The sequence below is a fragment of the Triturus cristatus genome, chromosome 2_1 (assembly GCF_964204655.1).
Source record: "Triturus cristatus chromosome 2_1, aTriCri1.1, whole genome shotgun sequence".
NCBI classification, from domain to species: domain Eukaryota; kingdom Metazoa; phylum Chordata; class Amphibia; order Caudata; family Salamandridae; genus Triturus; species Triturus cristatus.
Window position 1 is genome coordinate 1,183,592,678 of NC_140581.1, and position 26,694 is coordinate 1,183,619,371.

The 26,694-nt window shown below is 47.2% G+C and overlaps 1 protein-coding gene across 2 annotated transcripts in view; it reads left to right on the forward strand.

Moving 5' to 3' along the window:
• DNAH6 (dynein axonemal heavy chain 6) overlaps positions 1-26,694 on the forward strand; it is a 2,458,578-nt gene that overhangs the window by 2,047,582 nt on the left and 384,302 nt on the right. For both annotated transcript variants that reach the window (XM_085636629.1, XM_085636630.1), the window contains one exon: positions 9,864-10,030. In XM_085636629.1, the coding sequence (XP_085492755.1) occupies positions 9,864-10,030 (167 nt within the window). The remainder of the gene's footprint in view (positions 1-9,863; positions 10,031-26,694) is intronic.

The following is a 26,694-nucleotide window of genomic DNA, read 5'->3' on the forward strand; positions in this document are numbered from 1 at the left end:
GTTAGTCTCAATGGATCTACAGGGTGCCTATTTCCATATTCCCGTTGTTCAGTGGCACTGCAGATATCTGTTATTTACTGTAGGGAATCATCATTGTCAGTTTGGGGCTCTACCGTTTGAGCTGGGTTCATCCCCTTGGTAGTTACAAAAGTATTAGCCCTATTAAATAAGAAAGTGATTCACAATTATCCTCATCTAGATGATTGGTCACTGAAAGTGAGTTCACAGGATATTCTGTTGAAGAGCCTAGCAAACACCATCATCCTTATGTCAATAACAGAACATCCCATTTGGTTCTTACTCAACACACTGAATTTTTAGGGCAATGTGGGATACAACGGTGATGAAGGCTTTTCTCCTGTCAAATATACTTTCTGATATTATGGCAATGGCGTTGGAGTTCAAAGAAGTAAGGTGTGTGGTAGCAAGAGCTTTACTGAGGTTTCTTGGTCTGAATCATTTTGTTATTTTGGAAAGAGCCGGGGAGAAGATCTCTGTTGTGGAGTCTCTGCTTGCAGGAGAGTATGTTTTATGGTTGGTTGAATGACAGAATTCTACAAGACAATACGTTGTTGCAAGATCTTCAGTGATCACCCTGTTTTGAGCATTTGTTCAAGAGCAACCTTTTTAGAGACCTGGGCTTCAGTTGACTCTGGTATCGAATGCCTCCCTTCAAGGGCAAGGTGCTCGTTTTGGATTCCTATCATTCAATGCTTGGTGGAGTGTTCAACAAACGAGGGTGATTATAAGTCTCCTGACATTGAGACCCGTGTAGGTAGCCATCAGGCCCTTTTTGTATTACTTCTGTGGTAGAGAAGCAGGTACATGTCTTAGTGGACAATACTTCTTTCATACATTATTTGAACAAGCAGAGAGAAGAAGAGTCTTGTGCCCTGTATCGCATAGTGCTGGACATCTGGGTGTGTGCTGCAGAGAATGCATTGGCCTGTCCTCAATTCATCTAGTGAGAAAGAATATTTTAGCAGATGATTTCCTGAGGAGGAATTTGTCAATTACAAGTGACAGATTCATTGGTATGCATTGCTTCCAGTGTTTCAGAGATGGGATTTCAAATTGTGGACCTGTTTGCTAGCTCACCCAAAACGGAATCTCTTTTGTGCTTTTCATGCAATTTCCCCTCCAACCTTTGTTGTAGCATATTCTAATGATATACTGAGAATTTCTTCTACATTATGCTTTCCCACCAGTGCCATTTCTGAATAGTCATTCCAAACATTAGGTTTTGTTGGGGTTATGTGGTTTTGATTGCACCTTATTAGGCCGAAAGCCTGACATCCAAACCCCCTTCAACTCAGTATGTGCCCTCCAGATGGCATTCCTCTTTTGGAGGGCAATATTAGATTGTACACTTCATTCTTAGGAACCAATACTTTCTTACTTAGACCTTGAAGAGATATTCAAGATTCTATGATTTTATTGAGAAGATGCTGAATGTTTTCTTGCGTGGTAGACATATTTTAGCTTGTACTCTAGCAGGTGGGCTATCTTGTTCTTGGTGTTAGGGGAAATCTTTTGATCGAATTGCTACAGTGTTAGGTTATATTTTACTTTTAGTGACTTCTTCTCCTGAGAAATATAAGCATGTGGATACAGTGAAAGGTTGCTTAGCAGTTATTTTGGCTTATTTATTTGGGATTTGGGTTTCATTGTTTCAAATGTCAATCATTTTTCAGTTTTCAACAGGTTAACTGAATACCTTTGTGTGATTTGTTTCTATGTGCCTGAAAGAGAACTGAATTAGGTGTTGAATTTTTTGATGGGAAACCCAATCATCAGGGTTATTGAGAATAAGCCTCCTTGGCTGGAAAACCAGTTGGTTTTTTAGAAGAACCCTCATCAATCAACCTAGTCAGTGGCAAGCTTCCTGGGTGGGATCCTGGTGATGAAGCATGCCACCAACTCCGTTGGTGGGTGAGGGTTCTTCTAAAAAGCCAACTGGGTTCCCAGCCAAGAAGGCTTGTTCTCAATAAACCCGATGATTGGGTTTCCTAGAGCATGGCTCTAAGATATATATATATATATATATTCACTTAAAAAACCATAGGTTTCACACACGTTATAGTTAGGATTTGCCATTTAAAAAACCTTGCAAATTCACTTAAAAAACCATAGGTTTCACACATGTTATAGTTAGCTGGACATCTCACTCGTAAAAAACCATTGAAATTCCCCCGTTATAGTTAGTTCAGATAACTATAACTCGCGCGCCCGCAATCCACTGCTCATGACGTCACATATTACATCACTCATGACATGGTCAGTGGCATCACTCATGACATCACTGATGACATCATCCTTGTGATAGAGTGGCGGTCGCGCGAGATATAGTTATCTGAACTAACTATAACGGGGGAATTTCAATGGTTTTTTACGAGTGAAATGTCCAGCTAACTATAACATGTGTGAAACCTATGGTTTTTTAAGTGAATTTGCAAGGTTTTTTAAATGCTAATTTCTAACTATAACGTGTGTGAAACCTATGGTTTTTTAAGTGAATTTGTAAGGTTTTTTAAATGCTAAGTTATGTATGTATTAGTATATTTTTTATATATTTATTTTACAATAAACTACCTATGTATGTAATATGGAATGGCTTGTTTAAAATATATATATATATTTTTTAAGGTTTTTCACCGTGCGCGCACGGTGCGCACATCCCGCGATTTTTTGAAAAAAAAAATGTTTTTTTCATCCTTCGGAGTCCTTCAGGGACCCCCTGACAAAGGCTAGGGGGTCAGGAACTCTCTACCCTGCCCCCTTTTCATATTTTTTATTATATATATATATATATATATATATATATCTCTCTCTCTCTCCATGGCCAGGGGAAACGAATGAGCGCCGGTGCTTCCTCCTCATTCTCTCCACGTTATTTAACGTTCATTCATGTCCAATTTTTTAGATTACAGTTACTTCGACCAAAAGGATTAGTGAGTTGTAAGCTTTATTGGCCTCTGCTCCAGTTACTACCTTTTCAAAAGATAAAGTGGATCTTAGAGTAAAACCCTTTCTCTTAGATAAGATTGCTAAAGAATTTCATATCTGGAAAGCTATTTCCTTTCCTTCATTCTATCCACCTCCTCATCCGTCCAAGGTAGAGGAAAGGTGAAAAGTGGCATAGTTTGGATTCTAGAAAGGCATGGCAATTCGCCCTTCGTTGGTTTTGAAGGCAATCAGCTTTGTAAAACTATGAGAAACAAGGAATTGCAATATTGCTGTCTTTGACAGCATGTCACTGTTATGAGTTGGCTGCGAATCAAACTCCAGGTTATTTTGTGTTCATTCTGTTTAAGGCACAGTGGCTACTTCGGCCCCTTTGAGAGGCATTCTGATCCTGACAATTTGTAAAGTGACGTCTTGGTAACGGTGTATTTGTTTAAACGGCACAGTTGCCCTATTTCTGAGGAGAGAGCAGTCTTGATTTGGAAGGGTAGTGTTACATTTTTAACTCTTGTATTGACATTATGGAGCGATCCCTCCTCTTGTGTTCTTGCTGTGGGATTGGTTCATTCAACAACAATTATTTACCTTCGGTACAGCTTAATTGCAAAACACTTTGGTATGTTAAACCACTCCATTGGATGCAATATATTCTGGGGCTTATTTATGAGCCCTTGCGACACTTCTACGCCGCCGGTGCGTCACTTTTTGTGATGCACCGGCAGCGTAAAAAAACACAACCTGTTGCACCTTATTTACAAAGTGACGCATCTAGGCAGATGCCTCACTTTGTAAACCCCTGCGCCACAATATACCTGCGCCAGGTATAATATATGCAGGGTGGGTGTTCCCCCGCACGAAAGCCTTGTAGAAGTGGTGCATTAATATCTATAAGATTTCAGTGCGCTACTTCTAGGACGTCATTGAGTCAAAACCTTACGCCTGCCTCATGGCAGGTGTAAGGGTGACACAGTGCATTAAGGATAGGCCTCCCCCACACATTGCTGGAGTTGCATCATGCTTGCGACACAACTCCAGCAATGTGTGACTTTTACGCCAATCAGGATTCCTGAAGTATCTGTCTTTCCTTGTGACATGAAGCGACGTACATTAAATACGGCGCATCCATCGTGTCGCAAGGAGGGCGCAGTGAAAACTGCCACATCGCTGTTTTGACACAGCAATTCAATAGTCTTCATGAATAAGGCCCTCAATCTGCAGGAATAATAACATTGATTGGGACACAGGTTCTGGTGTACAGAGGGGTACACTGCTTTGAAAAACATTTTTGGATAAGAAATATCTCTGTAAGCCAATTCTCTCAAGCCTATTTAGCAGTTGCTAGTTTATTCTAATCCATGCTAACTTGGTCAGGATCTTATCCTTGAGGAAAACGTTTCTTAACTCAAGAAATAGTTATTCTGCAAAGGTCCTCTCTCTAGTTTATATGATAAGCAACCATAAACATCCTCATCCTCATCACGCGTTAAAAGTGGCATTTCAAATGCACGTAAATAGCAGTCTTACCTGTAGAGATTCGCGTATATACCATGCATCCTTTACACTCGATCTCAGGGGCCCAGTACAGGCCCCTGCTGCTATTTCTACGCAGGGGCACCCGCATTCTTCAGGAGGGTTGAGGAGCATTCATCCTAAGGTCTATGAATATCTGATAGAGACTACTAGCCACAGATTCCTTAACGTAGAATTATCCCCAGGCGTGAGACTGGACCCGAAATTTTTTTTTTGCCCCAGACCTCTGCGTGCCGGGGGGGCGGTACCACGCGACTCCGCCCTAATGGCGTCCACGGGCGTGACGTCAGCGAGGTCACATAAGCCCCACCCCGGCGGGCTGACATCAGTTTCCTTCTTTTCCGCGTGCAACGCGGATCCGGATCGTGTCCCTACCTGTTTTCAGGCCTTCTTTTTCACGCTTCGCATGGTGGGACAGTGTGCAAATGCATTCGAGCTTTAAGGCGTGCAAGTCTTGCGCACTTCAGATGTCGGTGACGGACCCTCATCTGATTTGCATGTGGTGTTTGGGCGAGCACCATGATTCAACGCACTGCGACGCTTGCCAGCATCTGAAGCCGAAGTCCCGGCGGGGGCGCCGGAAGAAGCTCCTTTCAGCCTGGTTGTCCAGGTCGGTGTCATCTCCGTATCCGTCCCCCGTGGAAGGGTCCATGAATCGCCACTTTCGCTTCCGACATCGCCCGTCACCGAGACCCCTAGGGAGTTGCTCGCCTGTCGGTAAGTCATACAGCTTGTCCCTGAGGCCTGGTCCCCGCTCTGCGGAGGGTGTGGGTTCTCCGTAGGACATGCGGCCTCATTCGTCACCACCCTACCCGCCGTTTCCCGGCACCGGGGCGACTAGGGCCCAAATGGAGGCCTATGATGCGGCTCTGCAGGCTTCCTTGTGGTGTCGTCAGGGTGCGGCCCTGCGGGGTTCCCCTCTTCGGCCCACGGCGCCTCTGCCTTGCCGCAAACCCCCGAGGGAGTCCCTGTGATGTTGCAGGAGGTCGCCGGAACTCGGGGCTCGTCCCCGGGTTCCCCTCGGTCTTCTGCACATGCGGCGGCCTTGCCTGAAGCTGAGCCGACGCCGCTCAGGTGCCGACGGCTGTCGGCCCTGGCGGTGCCACGGGTGCTGGCTAGGGGCCGGGGCGCGTCCCCGGGTCCTTCTCATTTCTCCACGCAGGCGGCTGCTTCGTCGGAGGTCGAGTCGGTGCCTTTTCGACGCCGTTCTTTCGCCACACCGGAGCCGGCCCCGCCCCATTCTTCTGGGCGCAAGTGGTGAAGGAGGTCATCTCGGTGTCCCCTCCGGCGCCGCTCAACATCACGCCGACCCCTGTGGCGGACTCCACAGTGTCGGGCTGGCGTTGAGTCGTCGACTCATCTCCGGAAGCCCCCTTCTCTGCGGAGGTTTGTCAACTTTTTGTTTCTTCTTCCCCGGAGACGGGACGCTGTGTCGTGGCTTTTTCCCCGGCGTCTTCCAGGGAGGGCTCTTCGCCGTCCCCGTGGCCTCAGCCTTCACCAGAGGCGCCTCAGGTACCCCACTTGTCTGTCAATTTTCCACCATTCCGGAGCTGGCCATTTCTTCCTCCAGCTGGATTCGGGGATGGCAGGCTTAGTTTACAGCCATCGCCCACAGAGGAATTGCTTTCACCCCCACGACGCCCTATGGAGGCGAGTGCCGCCTTTGCCCGGGCCATTTCCACGGCTGCTGGCATTTTGCACATGGGCGACCCTGCCACTCCGTTCCCTTCATACCATTTGCTGGAGGTTCTCCATCAGGGCTCTGGTGGACGTGAGCTGCTTCTTCCCTTCGAAGCTTTACTCCATAATTCTCTTCTGGGGGCCTGGGGGCAACCTGCCACGGGGGATCCGGTCCCCCAGTCGCTCCTCCACCATCACCGTCCTGCTCCACACGACCCAGTCTGCCTATCTTTCCACCCTTCTACCCAGGGCCCTCTTCTGCAGACTGCTTTTCCTTCCTTGCCTTTGGTGTTGTTTCCTCCGTCTCGGGAGGCCCGGTGGTTGGATTCATGGGGGCGGAATCTCTTTGCTTCCTCTAGTGCTGCTTTGCGTGCACTCAACACGCTTTGTGTGTTGGCCAGGGCTACTTCCAGATTGTGGGATTCTGTGGAGTCCCTTCTGTCTTCTGCCTTTACGGATGATGTCTCCGCCGACCTGCACCGCCATGTGCTAGATGGCCGGGAGCTGGCTGCGTTAATTCTTCGTTCGGCCCTGGATGTTTCTGATGCTCTTGGCCGCACAATGGCCAGTTCAGTGGCTCACCATCACCATGCTTGGCTGAGGGATAGCGTTTTTCCTGAGAATGTAAGGGAGCGTCTCGTTGACCTGCCCTTTGATGGGGTGCTCTTGTTTAACACCCATGCGGATGCTGCCATTCAGCAGCTCCTTGCGGGGCTCCGTCCTCCTCCTCCTCCTCCTCCTCCCCCTCGGTCCTCTACAGCTTTATTGTCGGCGTTGTTTGGTTGGACCGTCTGTCTGTTCTGGTGGGTTGGCGTGCCTTCAGGTCCTTAGGTTCACCCCTTTTGTGCTGTTGGCTGCTGGTACAGTCCCTTCGGATTTTGTTTTTTTTGGTTGTGGTCCACCCATCTGTGTCCTCAGGTTGGGCCTTCTGTGTGTTTTTTGATTGGCTGATTGACAAGCCGTCAGTGGTTCTATCTGCAGGTCCTTTATGTTCTGTCCTCTGCTGCGGGATCTTTCCCTAAGAGGTGTTCCCATGTTTTCTTGGGACGTATCATACCCTAACCTTATGTTCAGGTCCTCTGCTGCGGGTTTTTCCCTAAGAGGTGTTCCCATGTTTTAGTGGGACGTATCATACCCTATGTGGGGTACTTATAGCTATTGCATAGCTCTGTCCTGCACATGGGGAGGTATGGTTGCCCCTTTTTCGGGTTCCCTACCTTTCTTGGCTTCACTGTATTCCGCTGGTGCGGTCTCTTGTGTCTTGTCCGGGCGCAGCTTGCGCTGCTCCGGGTTCCGTCAGTCTCGGTGTTCACTACCCCACTTGACAGTTTGCCATGCTGTCTATGGTGTCGTGTTGTGGCGTTTTCACCTTCCTGTCCGGCGTTTCGGCCTGGTCCTCTGTCTGGTGTTCCAGGGGGGCTGGGTTTCTCCTGGCTTTCCTGTGTTCTGGTTGGCGGCTTGGTCTGTCCTCCGTGTCTTCCCCTTTTTCTCTTATGGCTGGTTCAATTTCTCTTCATGGGTCGGTGTGTGTCTATTGCACGAACCTCCTTTGGGGCTTGTTCTGCTTTTTCCTGGCCTCTGCCCTCGGCCTGCGCCTTGCTTGTTCTGGGTGTGCTGCTCTATGGTGCTGTCCGCTGCTGGCTGTGCACGCCTGCTTGTGCTGGCCCACTGCCGTGGCCCTTGTTGTGCTACCTTGTGCCCCTGCCTCTTGTTCTGCTGGAGCTTTGCTCACCTGCGCCTTTCTTCCTATGCCTGCGATCCTTAGCTGCGGAGCCGTTTCTGCCTTGCCTGCTTCCTTGCGGCTGATGCCTTTTCCGCTGTCCTCTGTCACTGTGTGTGTTTTCCTGCGGCAGGCTCTGCCTCCAGTTCTGCCCCTTCTCCCTGGGGTTGGGGTCGTTCTTTCCTCCTGGGTGCTCCTCTGCAGCTGTCTGTCCCTACGAGGGTTTGTGGCCGTTATACCTTGAATGGACTTGGGGTCTCCTAGTCTTCCCTTTGCCTTGTTCTTCCTTGCTTCTGCTTGGTAGGGGCTGGGCCGCCCTTCTTGTTCCCGTGACACGTCCCCTGCTGGGGCCCTGTGTTTCCTCCTACTGGGGAGGTTCTCTCGCAGGCCCTCCTCCCCTCTGGGTATGGCTAGGGTATCTATTCTACGTTAAGGAATCTGCCGCTAGTAGTCTCTATCAGATGTACAAGTTACTTACCTTCGGTAACGATGTATCTGGTAGAGACGATTCTAGCCGCAGATTCCTTCACGGCCCGTCCTTCCTCCCCGTTCTGCGAGGACCTTCAGTTGGTTTTCTGCACTCGCCTCCCTCCGGGTGGCTTGTTTTCTGTGGGTGTTCGCCTCGCTTCCTCCCGGGCAGGATGCTTCGTTCTGCTTGATTGTTCCATCCCTTCCTTTATGATACATGGTCAGTTAGTTCATGTGTGCTTCTGCATCCCTCCACCCTGGTTTTTTCTCCAGTGTAGGGGCCTCCTTTTACTCTTCTCCCTTTTGCTTGCATAGGGTTTCTGATTCCCTTGCAGTCCACTACGTTGGGGGTTGTTTTGCCTGTACCTCAGCCTTTTCGCCCCTTTCCGGGAATACGGCCCTCCTTGATGGTGTTGTCTAGGGGTGGATTTCTGTTATTCTTCTGTTCTGGGCTTGTTGCCCTTCACTGTTGTGTATTGTGCTTGCACTCTTTCTCTCTCTTCTGCTATGGCATTTTTTCCACATGCTTTCTGCCTCCTGGGAGGCTGTTGCCTTGGCTGGCGAGGGTGTTCCTCAGAGCAGTGCTCTGCTCTTTCGCTGCTATGGCTTTCACCGCTATGGCTTTTTGTATCTTCGTGCTTGGCACTTTTCCAACTGGTGCTGTTTCTCACCTTTCGGTTCTCTCTTTTCTATTTCACAAATTTTTCGCACACTGTTCCCGTACTCTTCACAGTTTTCTTTGTGATGGCTCCGCGTTGTGGCGCGGAAAAGTTCTCCGAAGAAAACTGATGTCAGCGCGCCGGGGTGGGGCTTATGTGAACTAGCTGATGTCACTCCAGCGGATGACGTCAGGGCAGAGTCGCGTTGTACTGCCCCCCCGGCGCGCAGAGATGCTGGGGCAAAGAACGTTTTCCGGGTCCAGTTTGACGCCTGGGGATAATTCTACGTTAAGGAATCTGCAGCTAGAATCGTCTCTACCAGATACATCGTTATCGAAGGTAAGTAACTTGTACATTTGGGAGATGTAGGAGTCTCAAGCTCCCCTCACAACATTTAGCAGTGGTTCTCCATCATTTTGAGTTAAGCCACTCCTTCAACTATTAATTTTAAGGTTATATTGCATGTTACACAAGTTCTGTCAAAGCAACCTTCAAGTTTCCTAATTTCTCATGAAATCATAATTGTCACAGAACTTGGAAAATCATAATGCATTGTAGGTATGCATAGTTGTTGACTGATTCGTCTGCTAACGCGAGTTTGTACGATGTCACACCTCTCTATACGCTGTGCATGCCCTCTTTCAATAATTTTGTTTCAGAAAGTGGAACGTGTAAGTGAAAGGCCGTATTTTTAAATAACTCACATTTTTTTCCAACAACCCTTATGTTGTACATGCATATAATCAAAGGTTTTTTATATGTGTTTGTTTCCTGCAGTTTAAATTGATTATTGTTGGTAGTAGATATTTCACAACTCTATTTTTGTAAATTTATCTTTGTAGGACGCATTGAAATGCAAGTTAACCCAAAGTCCTGGGAAGGCTATACTGTTCAATTTTCTGAAGGAAAACAAGATGAAAAAGTTAATGCATCTCTGAAGGAAAATTGGAATGAAAAACTAAACATGTTTCAGAAGTTAATTTTTGTAAAATGTGTAATTGAAGAAAAGGTACATTTTTTTACAATGACTTATGCTGTACTAGTTCACTGTTAAATGCATTAATGTGTGTCTGTGTGTATATATATGTGTGTGTGTATAAATATATATATATATATATATATATATATATATATATATATATATATATATATATATATATATCCACCCGTAGAAATTTACAGACCAGATACATCTTGAACCATCGACTGCAAAACCCCTGGGTGCTGCAACACAATGGAGGATTTATTCACCTGCCTCCAGTAAAATTAGGAGTGCTGTCCCCCCGAAAAGCAATCTGATACGCTAGAGATGTTCATTCCATTTGAGAGAAACATATTTTAATTGTTAAACACTACTATGATTATAGATGTATTTTACAGATATCGAAGGAGGCTGCCAATCCGACCTTAACCACGAAAATAGTGTTTTTTAATGAATGTCAGCGCATTAGCACTTTAAAAACACAAGGGTCACCACCAGGGAACTATCTGTGCAGCAATGATCATATTTGCACAAGCACTTTACTTTTGAGTTAAGGACGATAGATAGGAGCAATCCAATATTATTAGAGAGATATGAAATGGCCAGCACCTAAATCTGATTTAGAGCGGATACTAGTGGCACTTAGCACATAGCAATAACAATGCATTACGCAATGATGTGTTTAAAGATCACACTGTCTATGAAAATACGGGCAACTCTTTTTACAATATTTATCGTTCTTACAGATTTTACTCGTTGAATATTTATTTATTTATTTAGTCATAAGTGTTTAAACATATGATTGTCTAGCTATGTATGAATTTTTATATATTTACATATTTGTATATATTTGCATATAAATATATTCATATATTTATATATCTGATAGAGACTACTAGCCGCAGATTCCTTCACGTAGAATTATCCCCAGGCGTGAGACTGGATCCGGAAACTTTTTTGCCACAGCATCCCTGCGCGCCGGGGGCGGGGCGACATCACGCGACTCCGCCCAGGCGTCGTCAGCGTACGTGACGTCAGCGAGGTCACATAAGACCCACCCCGGCGCGCCTACGTCAGTTTTTTCCTTTTCCGCGTGCAACGCGGATCCGATCCTTGCTACGGGCCTGTTAGGGTCCCTTTTTCTTCCATTTCCTTTTGGTGGAACAGTATGCGAATGTTTGTATGTGGTGTTTGGGGGAGGATCACGGCACCACAGATTGTGCGGCGTGCCAACAGTTGAAGCCGAAGTCGCGGCGGGAGTGTCCAATGAAACTTCTCTCTGCGCGTCTCTCCAGGTCGACGTCCTCCCCTCGGTCTGCTTCAGCGGACGGCTTCAGATACGGCCGTGGTCGTCGTCCTCGCCCTTCTCCGATGTCACGTAAGCGTCGCTCCCCGGTGGGTAAGTGTCACCGTTTGCACCCGGGGGCTGGTTTCTGGCCTTCTGGGGGCGTGGACTCTCCGCGGGTGATGCGGCCCGCGTGTTGTCCTATCCACCGTTTCCCAGTGTTGAGGCGTCGAGAGTCCAAATGGAGACATACCCGGTGGCTTTGCAGGCCTCGCTGGCGTGTCCTCCTTCCCCTCCAGGGGCGTCAGCAGATCCCTTGCCCTGCGCAGGGCCCTCCGCCGGCGCCACCGGAGGCTCCCGCCCAGGCGCCGACTGGTTCGGATCCAGGCTTGGAGGATGTGGTGCTGTTGGGGTGCGGCTCCTCTCGGGCACCTCCTTCAGGCCATGGCGTCTCTGCCTCGTTGCAAACTCCCGCAGGGGTCCCTGTGATGTCGCGGGAGGTCGTCGGGGCTCGGGTCGCATCCCCAAGCCCCTCTCGGTCCTTTAACAAGGTAGTCCTGTCTAAGGCCAAGGTGACGCCGCTACGGTGCCGGCAGCAGCTGGACCGTGCAGAGCCACAGGGGTCGGTGGACCCTCCTCGTCCCGCTCCGGGTCGAGGCTGAGGCAGGACCCCTCGTCCCTCTCCGGACCCCTCTCGTCCCTCCCCATAGGCGGCTGCCTCGTCGTAGGGCGAGTCGGAGGTTGCCTCGTCCCTAGCACCGCCACATGGGTTGCTGAGCGATCTTCGCCTCATTCTGGGCCGCGGCTGGCCGAGGGCTTCGTGCCACTCCCCAGGCCCATCTCGTTCCCCCACGTAAGGGGCTGCCTCGGCGGGGGTCGGGTCGACGTCATTCCGGCGCCGCCCCGGAGCCGGTGCGGCTCCAGCTCTACTCCGGTCTCCGCTCCGGTCTCCGGTGCGGGGTGACTTGCCGCCACTGTTGACTCCGCCGCCCCGAGAGGCCCGCTGGCTGGACTCTTGGGGACGCAACATGTTCGCCTCGACCAGCACGGCCCTGCGGGCCCTTAACACCTTGTGTGTGCTGGCTAGGGCCTCCTCCTGTTTGTGGGACTCGGCTGAGCCTCTGGGATTTGCAGCATCCCAGGAGTCTGGTCAGGTGGACTTACGGCATCGTGCATTGGATGGCCGGGAGCTTGCGGTGTTTATTCTCCACTCCGCTCTGGACATCTCAGAGGTGCTGGGCCGGGCCATGGCTTCCTCAGTCGCTCACCATCGCCATGCTTGGCTTCGGGACGGAGTATTCCCTGAGAATATTCGGGAGCGATTCATCCACCTTCCGTTTGATGGCAGCCTGTTGTTGCATGCCCCGGCCGACTCCGCCATCCAAAGGCTCTTGGCGGGGCTCTGTCCTCCTCCGCCTTACCCTCCTCCTCCTCTGTCCCCTCCTCAGTGACTTCTAAGTTGGGTTGATTCTGGGCCTTCTTAGGCTGATTGTTCTGGCTGTGGAGTGTGTTTTTTGGCTGTGGAGTGTGTTTTCTGGCCGTTTACGTCCTTTCTTGGGAGTTTGGCATTGTTGGCTGCTGGACGGCCCTTGTGTTGATTGTGTGTTGGTTCTGCAGGAGTTGTTGCATGGACTTGGCCCTGAGATTGGGCCTTCTGCTTTGCTTGGTCTGCTTATCACGCCTTCAGCGGGGGTGTTTTTTTCACCGTGGCTCTTTTGTTTTTCCTCTGCTGCGGAAGTTCTTCCAAAGGGGGTTCCCATATCTTGGGACTTAACGTACCCTATGTGGGGTAGTGGTAGCTGTCATATAGCTTGCGCTCTGCTAGAGGGTTCTGGTCGCCTTCGGGTGCCTGTTTTCCATGGCGTTTAGGTAGGTTGCTTTTGCTTCCTGAGGTCCTGTGCGCGGCCACTCGTAGTGGTGTGCCCGGGAATCTCCTCCTCTCCCTGCTCCTGTCCTGAGGTCTGGAATGATCCTGTGTTCTCCCTTGCCAGGCGTGGCCTACTCGGCCTTCCTAGGGCCTAGGGCTGTTCTTCTTGCTTCTGGCGGCTTTGACTGCCGGCTCTGTTCTGGCTGGCAGGCTTCTCTCCATCTGGAGTGGGTTCGCCTTCATTTCCGTTGTTTCCTTGGGCCCTCTAGGCTTCTTCTTCCTCTTCTGCTTTTCCTGTCTTGGCATTGGGCGGAAGCTATGTTGCCTTGTGGGGAAGTGGGGTGCTTCGGCATCTCCGTCCTTGCCCTTGGTTCCTCTGCTGTGAGTGTACGAGCCTCTTCAGCCTTCTTTCCCTCCTACATCCCCTTGGCGTTGGTGGGGTTCTGCTTGTGGGGGTTCCCGTGGCCTAGAAGGGGTGAGGTTCTACCTGGTTCACAGATCTGGTCTCCTGTAGGGCCCTCTGTTCTGCATTGTCTGGTGGGGTCCTATGGCAGACCCTCCTTCCCAGGGGGTATGGCTAGGGTATCTATTCTCCGTGAAGGAATCTGCGGCTAGTAGTCTCTATCAGATGTACGAGTTACTTACCTTCGGTAACTATGTATCTGGTAGAGACTATTCTAGCTGCAGATTCCTTCACGGCTTGCCCTTCCTCCCCTATTCTGCAAGGACCCCTGGGTTGGTCTTCGGTACTCGCCTCCCAGTGGGGGGCTGTGTCTCCTGTGAGCGCCTTCCTTGTTCTTAACAGGTGGCTCCGTCTGGGGGCGGTTCATTCCTCCTTTGGTCCTTTGGAGGATGTGGTTCCGGTGCTCCGGTGCCCTTCTGCTCTGGCTACTCCAGGTTCGGGGGGATTGCTTTCTATCCCTGTCCTCCCTCCCTCCCCTCCCTTCCTTCCATTGCTATCCTCTGATTAAGGGTCATCTGGCCTTGTCTTGCCCTTGTCCCTTGTGGGTGGTTGCCCTCTAGGTTGGGGTGACTTGGAGGTTTGTTGGCCCTGTCTGTCTTGGGACTGGTCCCATTCCTTGCTCAGGATGGGGGGGTGGGTTTACTACGTGTGCCATAACTTTTACGCATGTTCTTTGCCTCCGGGGCACAGGGATGGTAGGTTGTCTATGTGCTGGCAGGGTAACTGCGCAGGTTTCTGCTTGTTCTTCTTTCCCTGCCCTTGGGTTCTACGGTGTTGGCACTACTCTGGTGGGGTTGTTAGTCACCGTTTCTTTCCAATTTTTTTCTGCTCTTCGCACACTGTTCCCATGCTTCCACAGTTTTTTATCTGGTGGTTCCGTGGTGTGGTGCGGAAAAGTTCTCTGAAGAAAACTGACGTAGGCGTGCCAGGGCGCGTCTTATGTGACCTCGCTGACGTCAAGTACGCGGACGACGCCTGGGCGGAGTCGCGTGATGTCAGCCCGCCCCCGGCGCGCAGGGAGGCTGTGGCAAAAAAGTTTCTGGATCCAGTCTCATGCCTGGGGATAATTCTACGTGAAGGAACCTGCGGCTAGAATCGTCTCTACCAGATACATTGTTACCGAAGGTAAGTAACTCGTATATTTTGGAGACGGTATGTATCTTACAAAAACAGATGACAAACGAAGGTTGACGTCCAACCGTTTGAGTGAAGGGTCAACTAACACTGCCAATTTGGGTTAAATTAAATTTCTTTGTGATGTTTTTCTATGTCCATGACTTAGCACCGTTCACAATATGCACATGTTACTTTAAAAGGTGTGAAAAACAAGGCGGCATTGTCATGTGATCAAGGTCCGGCTGGACCGAAACGTGTTATGGCTGACAAGTAAACAAGGATTATTTGCACTAACTTGTGGTCCGCACCTGCTTTCAACAGAAGGATATGGTGTAAGGAAAGAGCAGAGATATATATATAGGAGGGGTTGGTGTTTGGATGTTTTACACGCTAGCCAGCAGCGTGTTGGAGAGGCCCCATTCTACTAAGTGGCCAGAGCATCACTGGCTCAGCTTTGCTGTTTTTTGCTCTAACCAAGGGATTGGTTGCTTCGGCCTGCCTCAAAGTGCAGAGGAAGGGAAGGGCAGCTTCCTGGAGCAGCTCGTGATTACACGAGGAGCCGGGAATCACTGTATCCCGACTCGCGGCCTGCCGGAAATCTGCGCGATGGGCTTGAATGTCAAGGGGACCCAGGAAGCCTGAGGACATCACTCCAAAGTCAGGGCCATCCACTTTTTACAATTCGCACCTTTGCCCTGGTGATATGGACATGGACGTTGTCTTCCCCATGCACAGCCTATCCCGAAACAGTGAACTCTGGGACCTGTGGTTAATATTGCAAACTACAGAGGGCATGCTAACCTGTGATCGTGGGGCTGAGCTCTCCAACCAATGGGAGCGTGGCAGGACTTCCAAAGGTGTGGGTGGAGCAGCGCCGTGTATGCAGTGGCATCTGACGAAGGCAGTAAATGCCGAAATGCATTATGCCCATCTGTCCCATTAAAGGCTTCTAATTTGAATTCCCCGAGTGGCCTCTTGCTTCTCTATATCGGAGGGGTTGGTGTTTGGATGTTTTACACGCTAGCCAGTGGCGTGTTGGAGAGGCCCCATTCTACTAAGTGGCCGGAGCATCACTGGCTCAGCTTTGCTGTTTTTTGCTCTAACCAAGGGATTGGTTGCTTCGGCCCGCCTCAAAGTGCAGAGGAAGGGAAGGGCTGCTGCCAGGAGCAGCTCGTGATTGCACGAGGAGCCGGGAATCACTGTATCCCGATTTGTGGCCCGCTGGAAATCTGCACGATGGGCTTGAATGTCAAGGGGACCCAGGAAGCCTGAGGACATCACTCCAAATTCAGGGCCATCCACCTTTTACAATTCGCACCCTTGCCATGGTGATATGGACATGGACGTTGTCTTCCCCATGCACAGCCTATCCCGAAACAGTGAACTCTGGGACCTGTGGCCAATATCGCAAGCTACAGAGGGCGTGCTAACCTGTGATCGTGGGGCTGAGCTCTCCAACCATTGGGAGCGTGGCAGGACTTCCAAAGGTGTGGGTAGAGCAGCACCGTGCATGCAGTGGCATCTGATGAAGGCAGTAAACGCCAAAATGCATTATGCCCATCTGTCCCATTAAAGGCTTCTAATTTGAATTCCCCGAGTGGCCTCTTGCTTCTCTATATTGGAGGGGTTGGTGTTTGGATATATATATATATATATATATATATATATATATTATCTACTGGCGGTCGCCAGTAGATAGTTATAGTTACAATCTAGTTTCCATAGGAAATCTCAAAATTATATTTTGAATAACTTTGGCGCCGGTTGACGAATCCTCGCGAAATTTTCAAAACAAATGGGGCGCTCCGTTCAGCTCCTACCCTGAAAGTCTCGGGGTGATTCGTCAAGCGGGGGCCGAGAAAAAGGGGGGTCCCAAAACGCGTTTTCCCCATGCATTTTTCCATAGGACCTTTAGTCGCAGCTACAGCCCGAACGGCTGAACAGAATTACGTGAAATTTGTCAGAGAGGTAGCCATAAGGTCAAGGAAGTGCCTTTTGCAGGTCTGGTGTAAATCTGTTCAGTATTTCCTGAGAAAATAGCATTTAAAAGCATATCAATATCTATACGCGCGCACCGTGCGCGCACTGTGCGCTCACCCTGCCGTGCGCGAGCGCAATTCTGATTGGTTGTTAGATGTAGGTAAACATTCGAATCGGTCGAAACCAGGAAGTGACGGCCGCCATTTTGTCTCTCGCAGTCTGAGGGGGTGAAAAAAAAGGCGGAGAATGTGAAAAGGGGGCAGAGTGGACAGTTCCTGACCCCCTAGCCTTGGTCAGGGGGTCACAGAAGGACCCCCAAGGGAGAAAAAAACAATTTGTTTCTTTTAAAATATCGCGAGGTGCGCGCACCGCGCGCGCACGCTATGCACTGCGAACCGTGGGTGCTCGGTGCGCGAAGCTCACCGAGCGCCCACAGCGCGCGCACGGTGCGCGCACGGTGAAAAACCTGAAAAAATAAACATTTATAAATACATAACTTAGCATTTAAAAAACCGTACAAATTCACTGAAAAAACCATAGGTTTCACACACGTTATAGTTACGAATTAGCATTTAAAAAACCTTGCAAATTCACTTAAAAAACCATAGGTTTCACACATGTTATAGTTAGCTGGACATTTCACTCGTAAAAAACCAATGAAATTCCCCCGTTATAGTTAGTGTAGGCAACTATAACTCACGCGACCGCAATCCTCTGCTGATGACGTCAGATATTACATCACTGATGACATATGTGTCTTTATGAAAAATAAATATTTGTAATATATGTATAGCTAAAGATTAATGGAAGAAGACATGGGTAAATAAGTGTCTAAATACAGTGATGTAATATCTGACGTCATCAGCAGAGGATTGCGGTCGCGTGAGTTATAGTTGCCTGCACTAACTATAACGGGGGAATTTCATTGGTTTTTTACGAGTGAAATGTCCAGCTAACTATAACATGTGTGAAACCTATGGTTTTTTAAGTGAATTTGCAAGGTTTTTCAAATGCTAATTCGTAACTATAACGTGTGTGAAACCTATGGTTTTTTCAGTGAATATATATATATATATATATTTTAAGGCCGCACTCCGCTGTAGGCGAGGAACCATCCTCTCTTAGTATATACACATACATACGTATATATAAAACTCTATATGTATATTCAGATAAACGTGCTATCACTGTCATGCAGAAGTTCCAGCTGTCATTTTTCAATCCACAGGAGAAGGGCCAAACCTAAATATTAAACAGTGGGTTCATGATGACTCCAGGACTACAATAGCAAAACAGTTACACTGACTGACTGACATACTTCTAAAGTGCTCGATTGCCGAGGCGTCTTGGCGCTAAAGTGAGTTGATATCATTGCACAGGCTCACCGATCTAAGTGCTAAGGAAAAGCCAGGTCTTGACCAATTTCCTAAAAATAGACCTATTGGATGGTAGTCTGATAGCAGTCGGGAAGGTGTTACACAGTTTGGCTGATCGGTGGGAGAGGCTCTTGCCACCCCATCTGGCTTTTATTATCTTAGGAACCAGTACCAGCCCTGTGTTGGCTGACCTAAGATTCCGTTGTGGCGTGTACCATGAAAATAGTTTTTGAATATCCGTGGCTCCCCCTCCATATAGAACCTTATGCACAAGACAGAGGGCTTTGAATTCTACTTGCTGTAGAACTGGGAGCCAGTGAAGCTGTCTGATACTAGCAGACGTAGGGTGGTGTTTAGGAAGATCAAGCAGCACTCGTGCTGCCGCATTCTGCAAGGACTGCAGTTTGGCAGTCTGGCCTTTGTCAATTCCCAGGTATAAAGCGTTACCATCACTGTGCCCGTTAAGGTGAGCGCGCACTGCCGTATGTGCAGCGCGCACACACCCACGACATCCCGCGAGTCAATCGCGGCGCGAAAATCACTCACTTCCTGGATGCGGTGTCGGGAGTGAAGGTAAGGCGGGGGTTGGGGGCTTGCGGCTGTCGGCACCTGCGGGGCAGATTGTGGGATTTTAAGTATTCATGTTAATCACAGCCCCTTCACGAGCTGTGATTAACATAAATACTTAAACAAAAGCCCACACTCTTCCCCACCAGGCCCGGTTCCAGCCAAACAGGAGCCTTGGCCCTCGCAGTGAGGGCTTGAAGGCATGCGCGCAACCCCATGGGGCTCAAAGTGCTGAAACCCCCCCTCGTGTGTGTCAGCCCAGGACGAGACAGTTTCACGGGCGCACACAGACAGCTTTAGAGATTATCGCAGCCGCACCCGAGTACCTAACAGGTCTTTAAAAGACCATTTACATGTTAACCTGGCTTTATTTATTGTTTCACCCCTTCATCTCCACATGGCGAAAGGCGACAAATCCTTTCTTTGACAATGGTAACCATTGCCTACTGTTCTGCTGCGTGGATTTTTCTTTTTCTATGCAGCGCAGGAGAGAAGAAGTTTATTTATACCTATTTACATCAGGCCGTGACACAAAGTTTGACTAATGGAGTATGTACGAGAATGTGTTACTACATTTGTTTTCTTTTTAAAATCTGCACAGTGTGTGCTTCATTTAAACAGTTTTTATCATTATCATGGCTGATGCAGGTCAACAATAAGACAGTACACAATGCCCAGATAACACTGGTGATCCTGCTGGAGAGCAATCATTTGTCTGTCAGATGAACTGTATTTTATGTGGATAGCTCAGTGGGTTACTGCCTTTGTCACAGAGACCCTTGTGTTACTTGCAGTTCAGAAGTTACAATCCTAACATAGGACAGTGACCAATGAACTGTCATCAAAGAGCTGCAGACAAACATGAATAGTATAGTTAGAACTTGGCTTTTTTTGTTTTGTGATATAGTTAGAACTTCCGCAGTCTTTCATTATTCTAATGTTGCTAAAATTAGTATGTTCGGGCAGATATACATTTTTATCAGTAAAGCTGACCCCCATGGAATACTTTTTAAATCCTGAGGTTGTGTTTCCCCAGACCAAACCCTCTTAAAATATACTGCCCACCAGTATGGATGACATGTGATTCCTACACCTTGTAATCCTCATTGACTTATGTGACATTCCCTGTAGACTGATTTACATACTTGTATGATTCATTGTCTCTGTATAATGTGTGCGCGGTGTAAACTATTGACACACACTACACTGATATGAGTAGCGCTATACAGCAAATGAAATGCATATGAGAGAGGGTCTAAGTAAAGATGAGGGGCACTGTTGGAGGGTGGCAGTGAGGGAATCCAAGGAGGAGGTCATAAGGGGGAGGGGCTATGGGGAGCTGAGGGGCACTTGTGGCATGTGGCAGTGAGGGAATCCGAGGAGGAGGTCAATAGAGGGGGCCATGGAGGGATGAGGGGCACTGTTGGAAGGTGGTAGTAAAGATATTTACGGAGAAAGAGGTTATTGGTGTGGCACCAAAAAATACTTTTGTATCAGCGCTGAAGCCGGCCCTGTCATGGCCTTTCTGTTTTTGTTTATTTAATTAGCAGTCGGTCATAAGGGCTACTGTGGAACATACTTTAAAGTGCGTTCTAATTAGTTTGTAGGCGATTTGACTAATGTTTGAAAAATGAAAGTGGAGTCCTATGGTGCCTGATATGGGGCTGGGGTCCAAGGTCAGCTGTGAGATAAGGTGCACTGGAGAGGAGTAGTGGATAATCAAGCCTGTAAGAGAGTGCGTTGCAGAGTCCGGGGTCAGGCGTAGGTAGTAATGAAGAGGGATTCTCCCTGAAGGCTCGCATAGAGGGAGCCCGAGAAGTGTCACTTGCCTGATACTCCCACCTCAGAAACCTCCTCTTCCCAATAAAGGAACATTACATGGAAAAAGCACTTTTTGAGAGTGATAATATTTAGAAAGAGATTTGGCAAAAAGTGCGTTTTACTGGGCATTGTAAGACTAAGGAGGAGCCGGAAGCAGGCCTGCCTAGACATATATGCGACAAATCAAGCCCGCAGTGGCCCACCCAAATGCACCCTTGGCCCACCCAAATAAAAATTCCTGGTGCCTGTTCCCCACATGGCGCTTTACAAACAAAAGAGTAGAGCAAGTTTTAAAACCCAGCGTGTACTTTCAGAAAGTACACGCTGTGTTTTTAACCCCTTCGGTGCTCATGACGGAACGGTTCCGTCATGAGCCACGGTTGAGCTGTGCTCATGACGGAACCGTTCCGTCATGACCACGCCCGCGCAAGAAACCGTCAGCACAGCGGCGGAATTTGCTCAGCATGGAAGGGGTTAAAGTTGCTCTTCTCTTTGCAAGCTGCAGCCCCTCTCCCTTGTGGTAGCTACAGCATAGCAGGAGGTATGGGATCGAAAATGCAGAGCTTGAATTCTAGCTAGTCACTTTGTGGTTTGAGACGTACAGAGGTTGGCTGTTATTTAGGCATCTATTTTAGTATTTGAGGAACTCCCTTGAATCGGCTGCCCTACTGTGCCTTGTTCTGTGTTTTGTTTAAACATCTTCAAATAAAACATGATTGAAGGTTATTCCTCTTGATGCTGATTTTTAAATTTCAGGCTGAATTTTTCTATTTACTGTTCAAAAACACCCTTACGTTCTTACAATCAAAAGCTATATTACTCTTCCGCTCGGTTGGTCTGTCGCAGGTTTTCTGCCATTGCAATGAATGGAAATGCAGCTCTTTGATAGTTAATAGCTTACTGTTCTATATTAGGATTCAAACTTCTAAACTGCAAGTAACAAAAGGGGCAACATTTCCCCACCCAATGAACAGTGCTCCAGTTAAGAATCTTTAGTAAAATCTTATGATGGTACCACCGTTGGGGGCATATTATCAAGAATGGCGTTAAAATTATTGCTGTTTTAGCAGCAGGAAACTGCCACTAAAGCGGCGATAATGGGCTTGATATTATGCCCTTGAGCATTCCAATAGAAGCCCAGGTTCACACCAGAACATGGGCTTCTATTGGAATTCTCAAGGGTATATTATCAAGCCCATAATCGCCACTTTAGCGGCAAATTCCTGCCGCTAAAGTGGCGATAATTTTAACGTTGTTCTTGATAATATGCCCCTTGGAGTCTTGTGCTTTTCTAAACCTGAAGTGTACTTGCCTGTGTAACCAATTAATGTCATGGAGTGTTTATCCAATTTGCAAACCGACCTTAAGACCCTTAACGTGGCGCTGTATGTGTAAAAATGCATCATCTTTTCACTTTTTAAAGTAAACGTTTGCAGTGATATTTGGCGCTGCACACGCGCGCGGTCTGGTTCCTGGCACACATAGCCAAGGTTGCAGCGCACAGAGACCCTCCACTACCGCACACAGAGGAAAAAAATTAGAGGGAACATTGGTTACCATAGTCGAGTTTTGAGAGAACAAGAGCTCCTATTACCGTTTTCCTAAGGGTTAGTGGAATGAACGGCAGAATTTTACACAGAATTTTCAAAGTAAAGAAGCAGGAGGAGGTTAGCTGATTGATTTGTTTTGCAAACTTTAGTTCATTATCAAACATAAAACCGAGGTTTCTAGCCTTAGTTACAGGAACAGGGCAGTTCCCCGCCTCGGAAGGCCACCATAATTGGCTCCATACAGAAGGACCCAACCCAAACTCAATGACCTCAGTCTTTTCAGTGTTAAGCTTGAGAAAATTTGAGTACATCCAGGCCATAACTGAATTAAGACAGTTACGAAAGCTGACAGCTGTAATGTCCACCCTCTGCATGACTGATACCACTATCTGGGTATCGTCTTCATATGAGATTAATGTAAGGCCATGATCTTTGATGGCTACACATAGCGTCATACCTCTGAACACCAACCAGGATTTTGAGTTCTTTGGTAATTGATTTTTTCCCAATTTTATGGAGCTTGTACTGCATCCGGAGGAAAATCCACATGTGAAATTTTCCCGACAAAATACATGGGTACTCTGTCACGGAAGCTCCACCTTTGGTGCTTCCTCTGGATTTAGCAATTCTGGCAGAAATTTGAGGATTTTCCATTACTACCTCGATCTAAATCATTCCCAAAAGTGTTCACGTTGTTTTGTCTTTAAGCCTAACTCGATCATTTTGCCCATAATTCTTTCACCCAAAATTCATAAATTTTTCTTTTTTGTCAACATATTAATAAATACCAGCAACTTTTTCTCTTTGACTTTCATGTGCAGTAATAGAGGAGGCTTGCCCATTCTTCTTAAACTTTTCCAAGGCAGATTTACATTTTTATTTCCCTAGGTGGCCTTTGTGGGCCAATTTTTTCAAATGTGCACTTCTTGTTGCCAGTTTCGTTGCCTTTGATTTTGGAGAATTCAGAGATGAAACATAGGCCTGACTGGATATTGTTAGCTCTTCCATTTACATTTTTGACAGTTTTGATGACCGACTATAATGATTTAGTAAAAAATCTAAGTCTATTTTTTTTGCAGTTTTATATAGCGTAAACTCAACCCGAAGGTATTGAAGCGCTATGCATGAGCACATTACACAAAGACACATTAATTTTTGGTAGGCATGGGGAGACTGATTTGTCCAGAATCACAGGATGTTGAGCAGATGCAGAGACTCGAACCTGGTTCCCCAGCTCCAAAGTTGCTCACAAAACTTGATGTAATCCCTTTTTTGTGGGTTTGCTCAGGCACAATTTCTGCATTAGGGAAGGACCCCTTTTTAATAATAAACAGACCTGAGTATTCAATAAGTTGGACATGTACTTTTACGTTTTGCATGTCCTGGTAGTGCTAAACTCTTAAATTCGTTTTTCATTACTGCAAGGCCTACCTCTCTGTTAGACCTGTCAGTGTCAAGGTGGTCTTCCCCCAAACGCTTTGCCTTCACCCCTCCTATGTTTCTAACATTTTTGTTGGCCTTAGGAATCTGTGCACTTTACCACTGCTAACCAGTGCTAAAGTGCTTGTGCTCTCTCTAAACATAGTGACATTAGCTTACACCCAATTGGCTCATGTAATTTACTTTTAAGTCAATACTAAATTATTACTAGGTGTACCCAAGGCCTGTAAAATACATGCTACTAGTGGACCTGCAGCACTTACTGTGACACCCTCTTAAATAGCCTTTTTAGGTTGAGCTTTGATCGACCTGTTAGATCTCTTCTGTGGGTTTTGGCAAAATCACTGATTGCCATTGGTTACTATCTGCGGCATTCAGAAATGCTGGCTTCTTATTGGTGCATTTCTGTGAAAGTCCCTCCTTTGTGTGTTTCGATCTCTTTCCGGCGATTTCACTCAGAGCATTTTGGTTGGCTATAACATAGTACAGCGTATGATGGCCTCTCTTCCCCCTCCCATCTGGCTATTGCAGGTCATGCATTGTTTTTTTTTGTTTTGTTCTTTCGTTCGGATTTCTTTCAGTTTAAATTGTATTAACACGCTGCAAAGGTAAATGTATTTTATTTTGTAATCCTTTTCCCTTGTATATGAATGCAATATTTTTTTCTTCGCAATATTTTTTCTTTGCTGTGTGTTAATTTCTGTTTTGTCTTGCCTTGCATTGGAATGCAACACTGTTTTCTTTGGTCAGCACTTGCGGGACGCCAGCTTTGGCAATGGCACCCACTTCTTGTTATATATGCAGCACGCCATTCCGCTTTATCTTTAAGAAGAGCTGCCCTCCATCCCCCAGCGCTTACGGGATGCCGGCTTCGGCAATGGCGGCCGCCTCTTGCTGTCCTCCTTGCTGTCAGCTCCATGATCCTAGCCATGCTCCCGCCCTCCCTTAATATGCAATTTATCACAGAAGAAAAGGGGAAACAACCTTTACAACGCAGTCATTACATCGCACTACATTTACAACGCAGTCATTACATCGCAACATCCTTTACAACGCATGTCACTACAACGCAGCCATTACATTGCATGTCACTACAATGCATGTCATTACAACGCATGTCACTACAACGCAGGCATTACATCGCATGTCATTACAATGCATACTATTACAACGTATAGTACCCCTACACTATCCAACACTTACCCTACTGTTGCACCCACTGGAGTTAGAATAGTAATTTTTACCCCTACACTATCCAACACTTACCCTACTGTTGCACCCACTCGAGTTAGAATAGTAATTTTTACCCCTACACTATCCAACACTTACCTTAAATGCAATGTAATGGTATGCGTTGTAATGGTATGCGTTGTAATGGGATGATGCGATGTAATGGTATGTGTTGTAAGTGTAGTTTTAAAAAATGCGTTGTAATGGCATGCGATATAAAATGATGCGTTGTAAAGGATGTTGCGATGTAAAAACTGAGTTGTAAAGGCATGCGTTGTAAATGTATGCGTTGTAACGTCATACATTCGAGAGAAAGTGGCACTGTAACCGCTTCACCGTGCCTAGGGCGTCTTTTTCCTGTGATGTTTTTTTCTATGACTGCGGCGGGATGTGGCCATTGCTGTTAGGGCCTATACTATATGTTACACAATCGAAAAAACGCATGTAAACTTAAAATAGCTTTGTTTAATATTCATATCTGCTAACACAGTTGATGAACATGTGATCCATGACAAATTGCACTTTTGAGATCCTGATCATGATTTTAATTTGATTTGTGACGTAACTTATGAGGAAAATTAAGTCATAACTAATGGTGCCTTCTCAAGTATATACAGCGCCACAGGTAGAGGAAAAGGTCGTCTGTGAGTATGGATATACTCATATTCGGACGTTATGTTAGTGTGCACGTGGGGTCTCAATTAGTTGACAAGAATAACTCAGTAGTGACTCAGTGACTTAACACAGGACTCCCCTTTTCTTGCTTTACCATCGTAATCTTACCTTCTTTGGAACTTTGATTTTTTTTCTGTGCAAGATACATGTTTTTATTAATAGCACATATATTATGTCATGTGATTGTAACCTTGATATATCCGAAGCCAGGTTTTTTTTTTTAATTGAGTGTCATTTCTGAAAAAAGAAAGCCTCAAAATGTAAATGTCAGCGCGCTGAATGAGATTGAACTGACTTCCGCGTCTTCAATGATGGTTTCACAAGTCTGCAGTGTCAGAGACAAGAGTGTGTCCGTGCTTGGCAGAAATGCGACTGTACTACACAGTGTCTTATAGCAATGTTGTGAGGAACTTTGTACCGCGATATGTGTTTTATATATACAGTATACTTGCGAAGAGGCTCTCCCATGCTGCACTGCACGCGTCTCAGAAGTGTGAGGCTGAAGAAAAAATAAATACAAACCTGTCTGGAAAGGGCCGGGCAGGTAGTGAAGGGGGTGAGGCACGGAACAGGCGCCCTCTGAGCACATTATGTACAGCCCTATTTAATGAGACTGCACTTGAAGCGATTTAAAACACAAGCACTCATAAGGAGGGCTCTTTAACAAAGATAAAAGGAGTCCCAGAAACAGTCATTCAGTGGGAGTAGAGGATGGATAGTAGTAATTGGTAACTGCTCTTGCGGAGGACTAACCACAGGAAGAGGCATGACACATGCATGCCATTGCGAAATAGGAAGAAAGAATAGAAGACAGTCGAGAGCTGAAAAGGAAGGAGTAGGGGTATTCGGGTGGGAGCATGGAGAGAAAGGAATAATGAAAGCGAACCGTGGTGTGCTGTGGGTATTTAAACCAACAACAACAAGACAGCAAAGAATAAAAGAAAAGCATTAAGAAAGCTAAAGGGACAAGGTTACACAAACCTACACAACAGTACTGTCCCCAGCTCCGTCTGGTTGGTGTTCATGGATGTACTGCACACAAGCAGTCGGATTCTTTTCCACAAGGCTGCTGCTGAAATGTTCTCTGACTGAAATATTGCCTGAGCAGGTACACAAGTTGCAGGAACCTATGCAGTGTATTCTGTTTATGGCACGTGATCAGGCCTAAGGCAGACAGCACAAAGAATATGAAAGGAGTAGGGTGTGTAGAATCAATCAAGCCCATGCGTTATCAGAGCAGAGCATGGATTACCATCAACCTTACTCATCCAATGAGATAAATAGTGAGAGCAAAGACACCTCTCATGATCGTTTATATCAT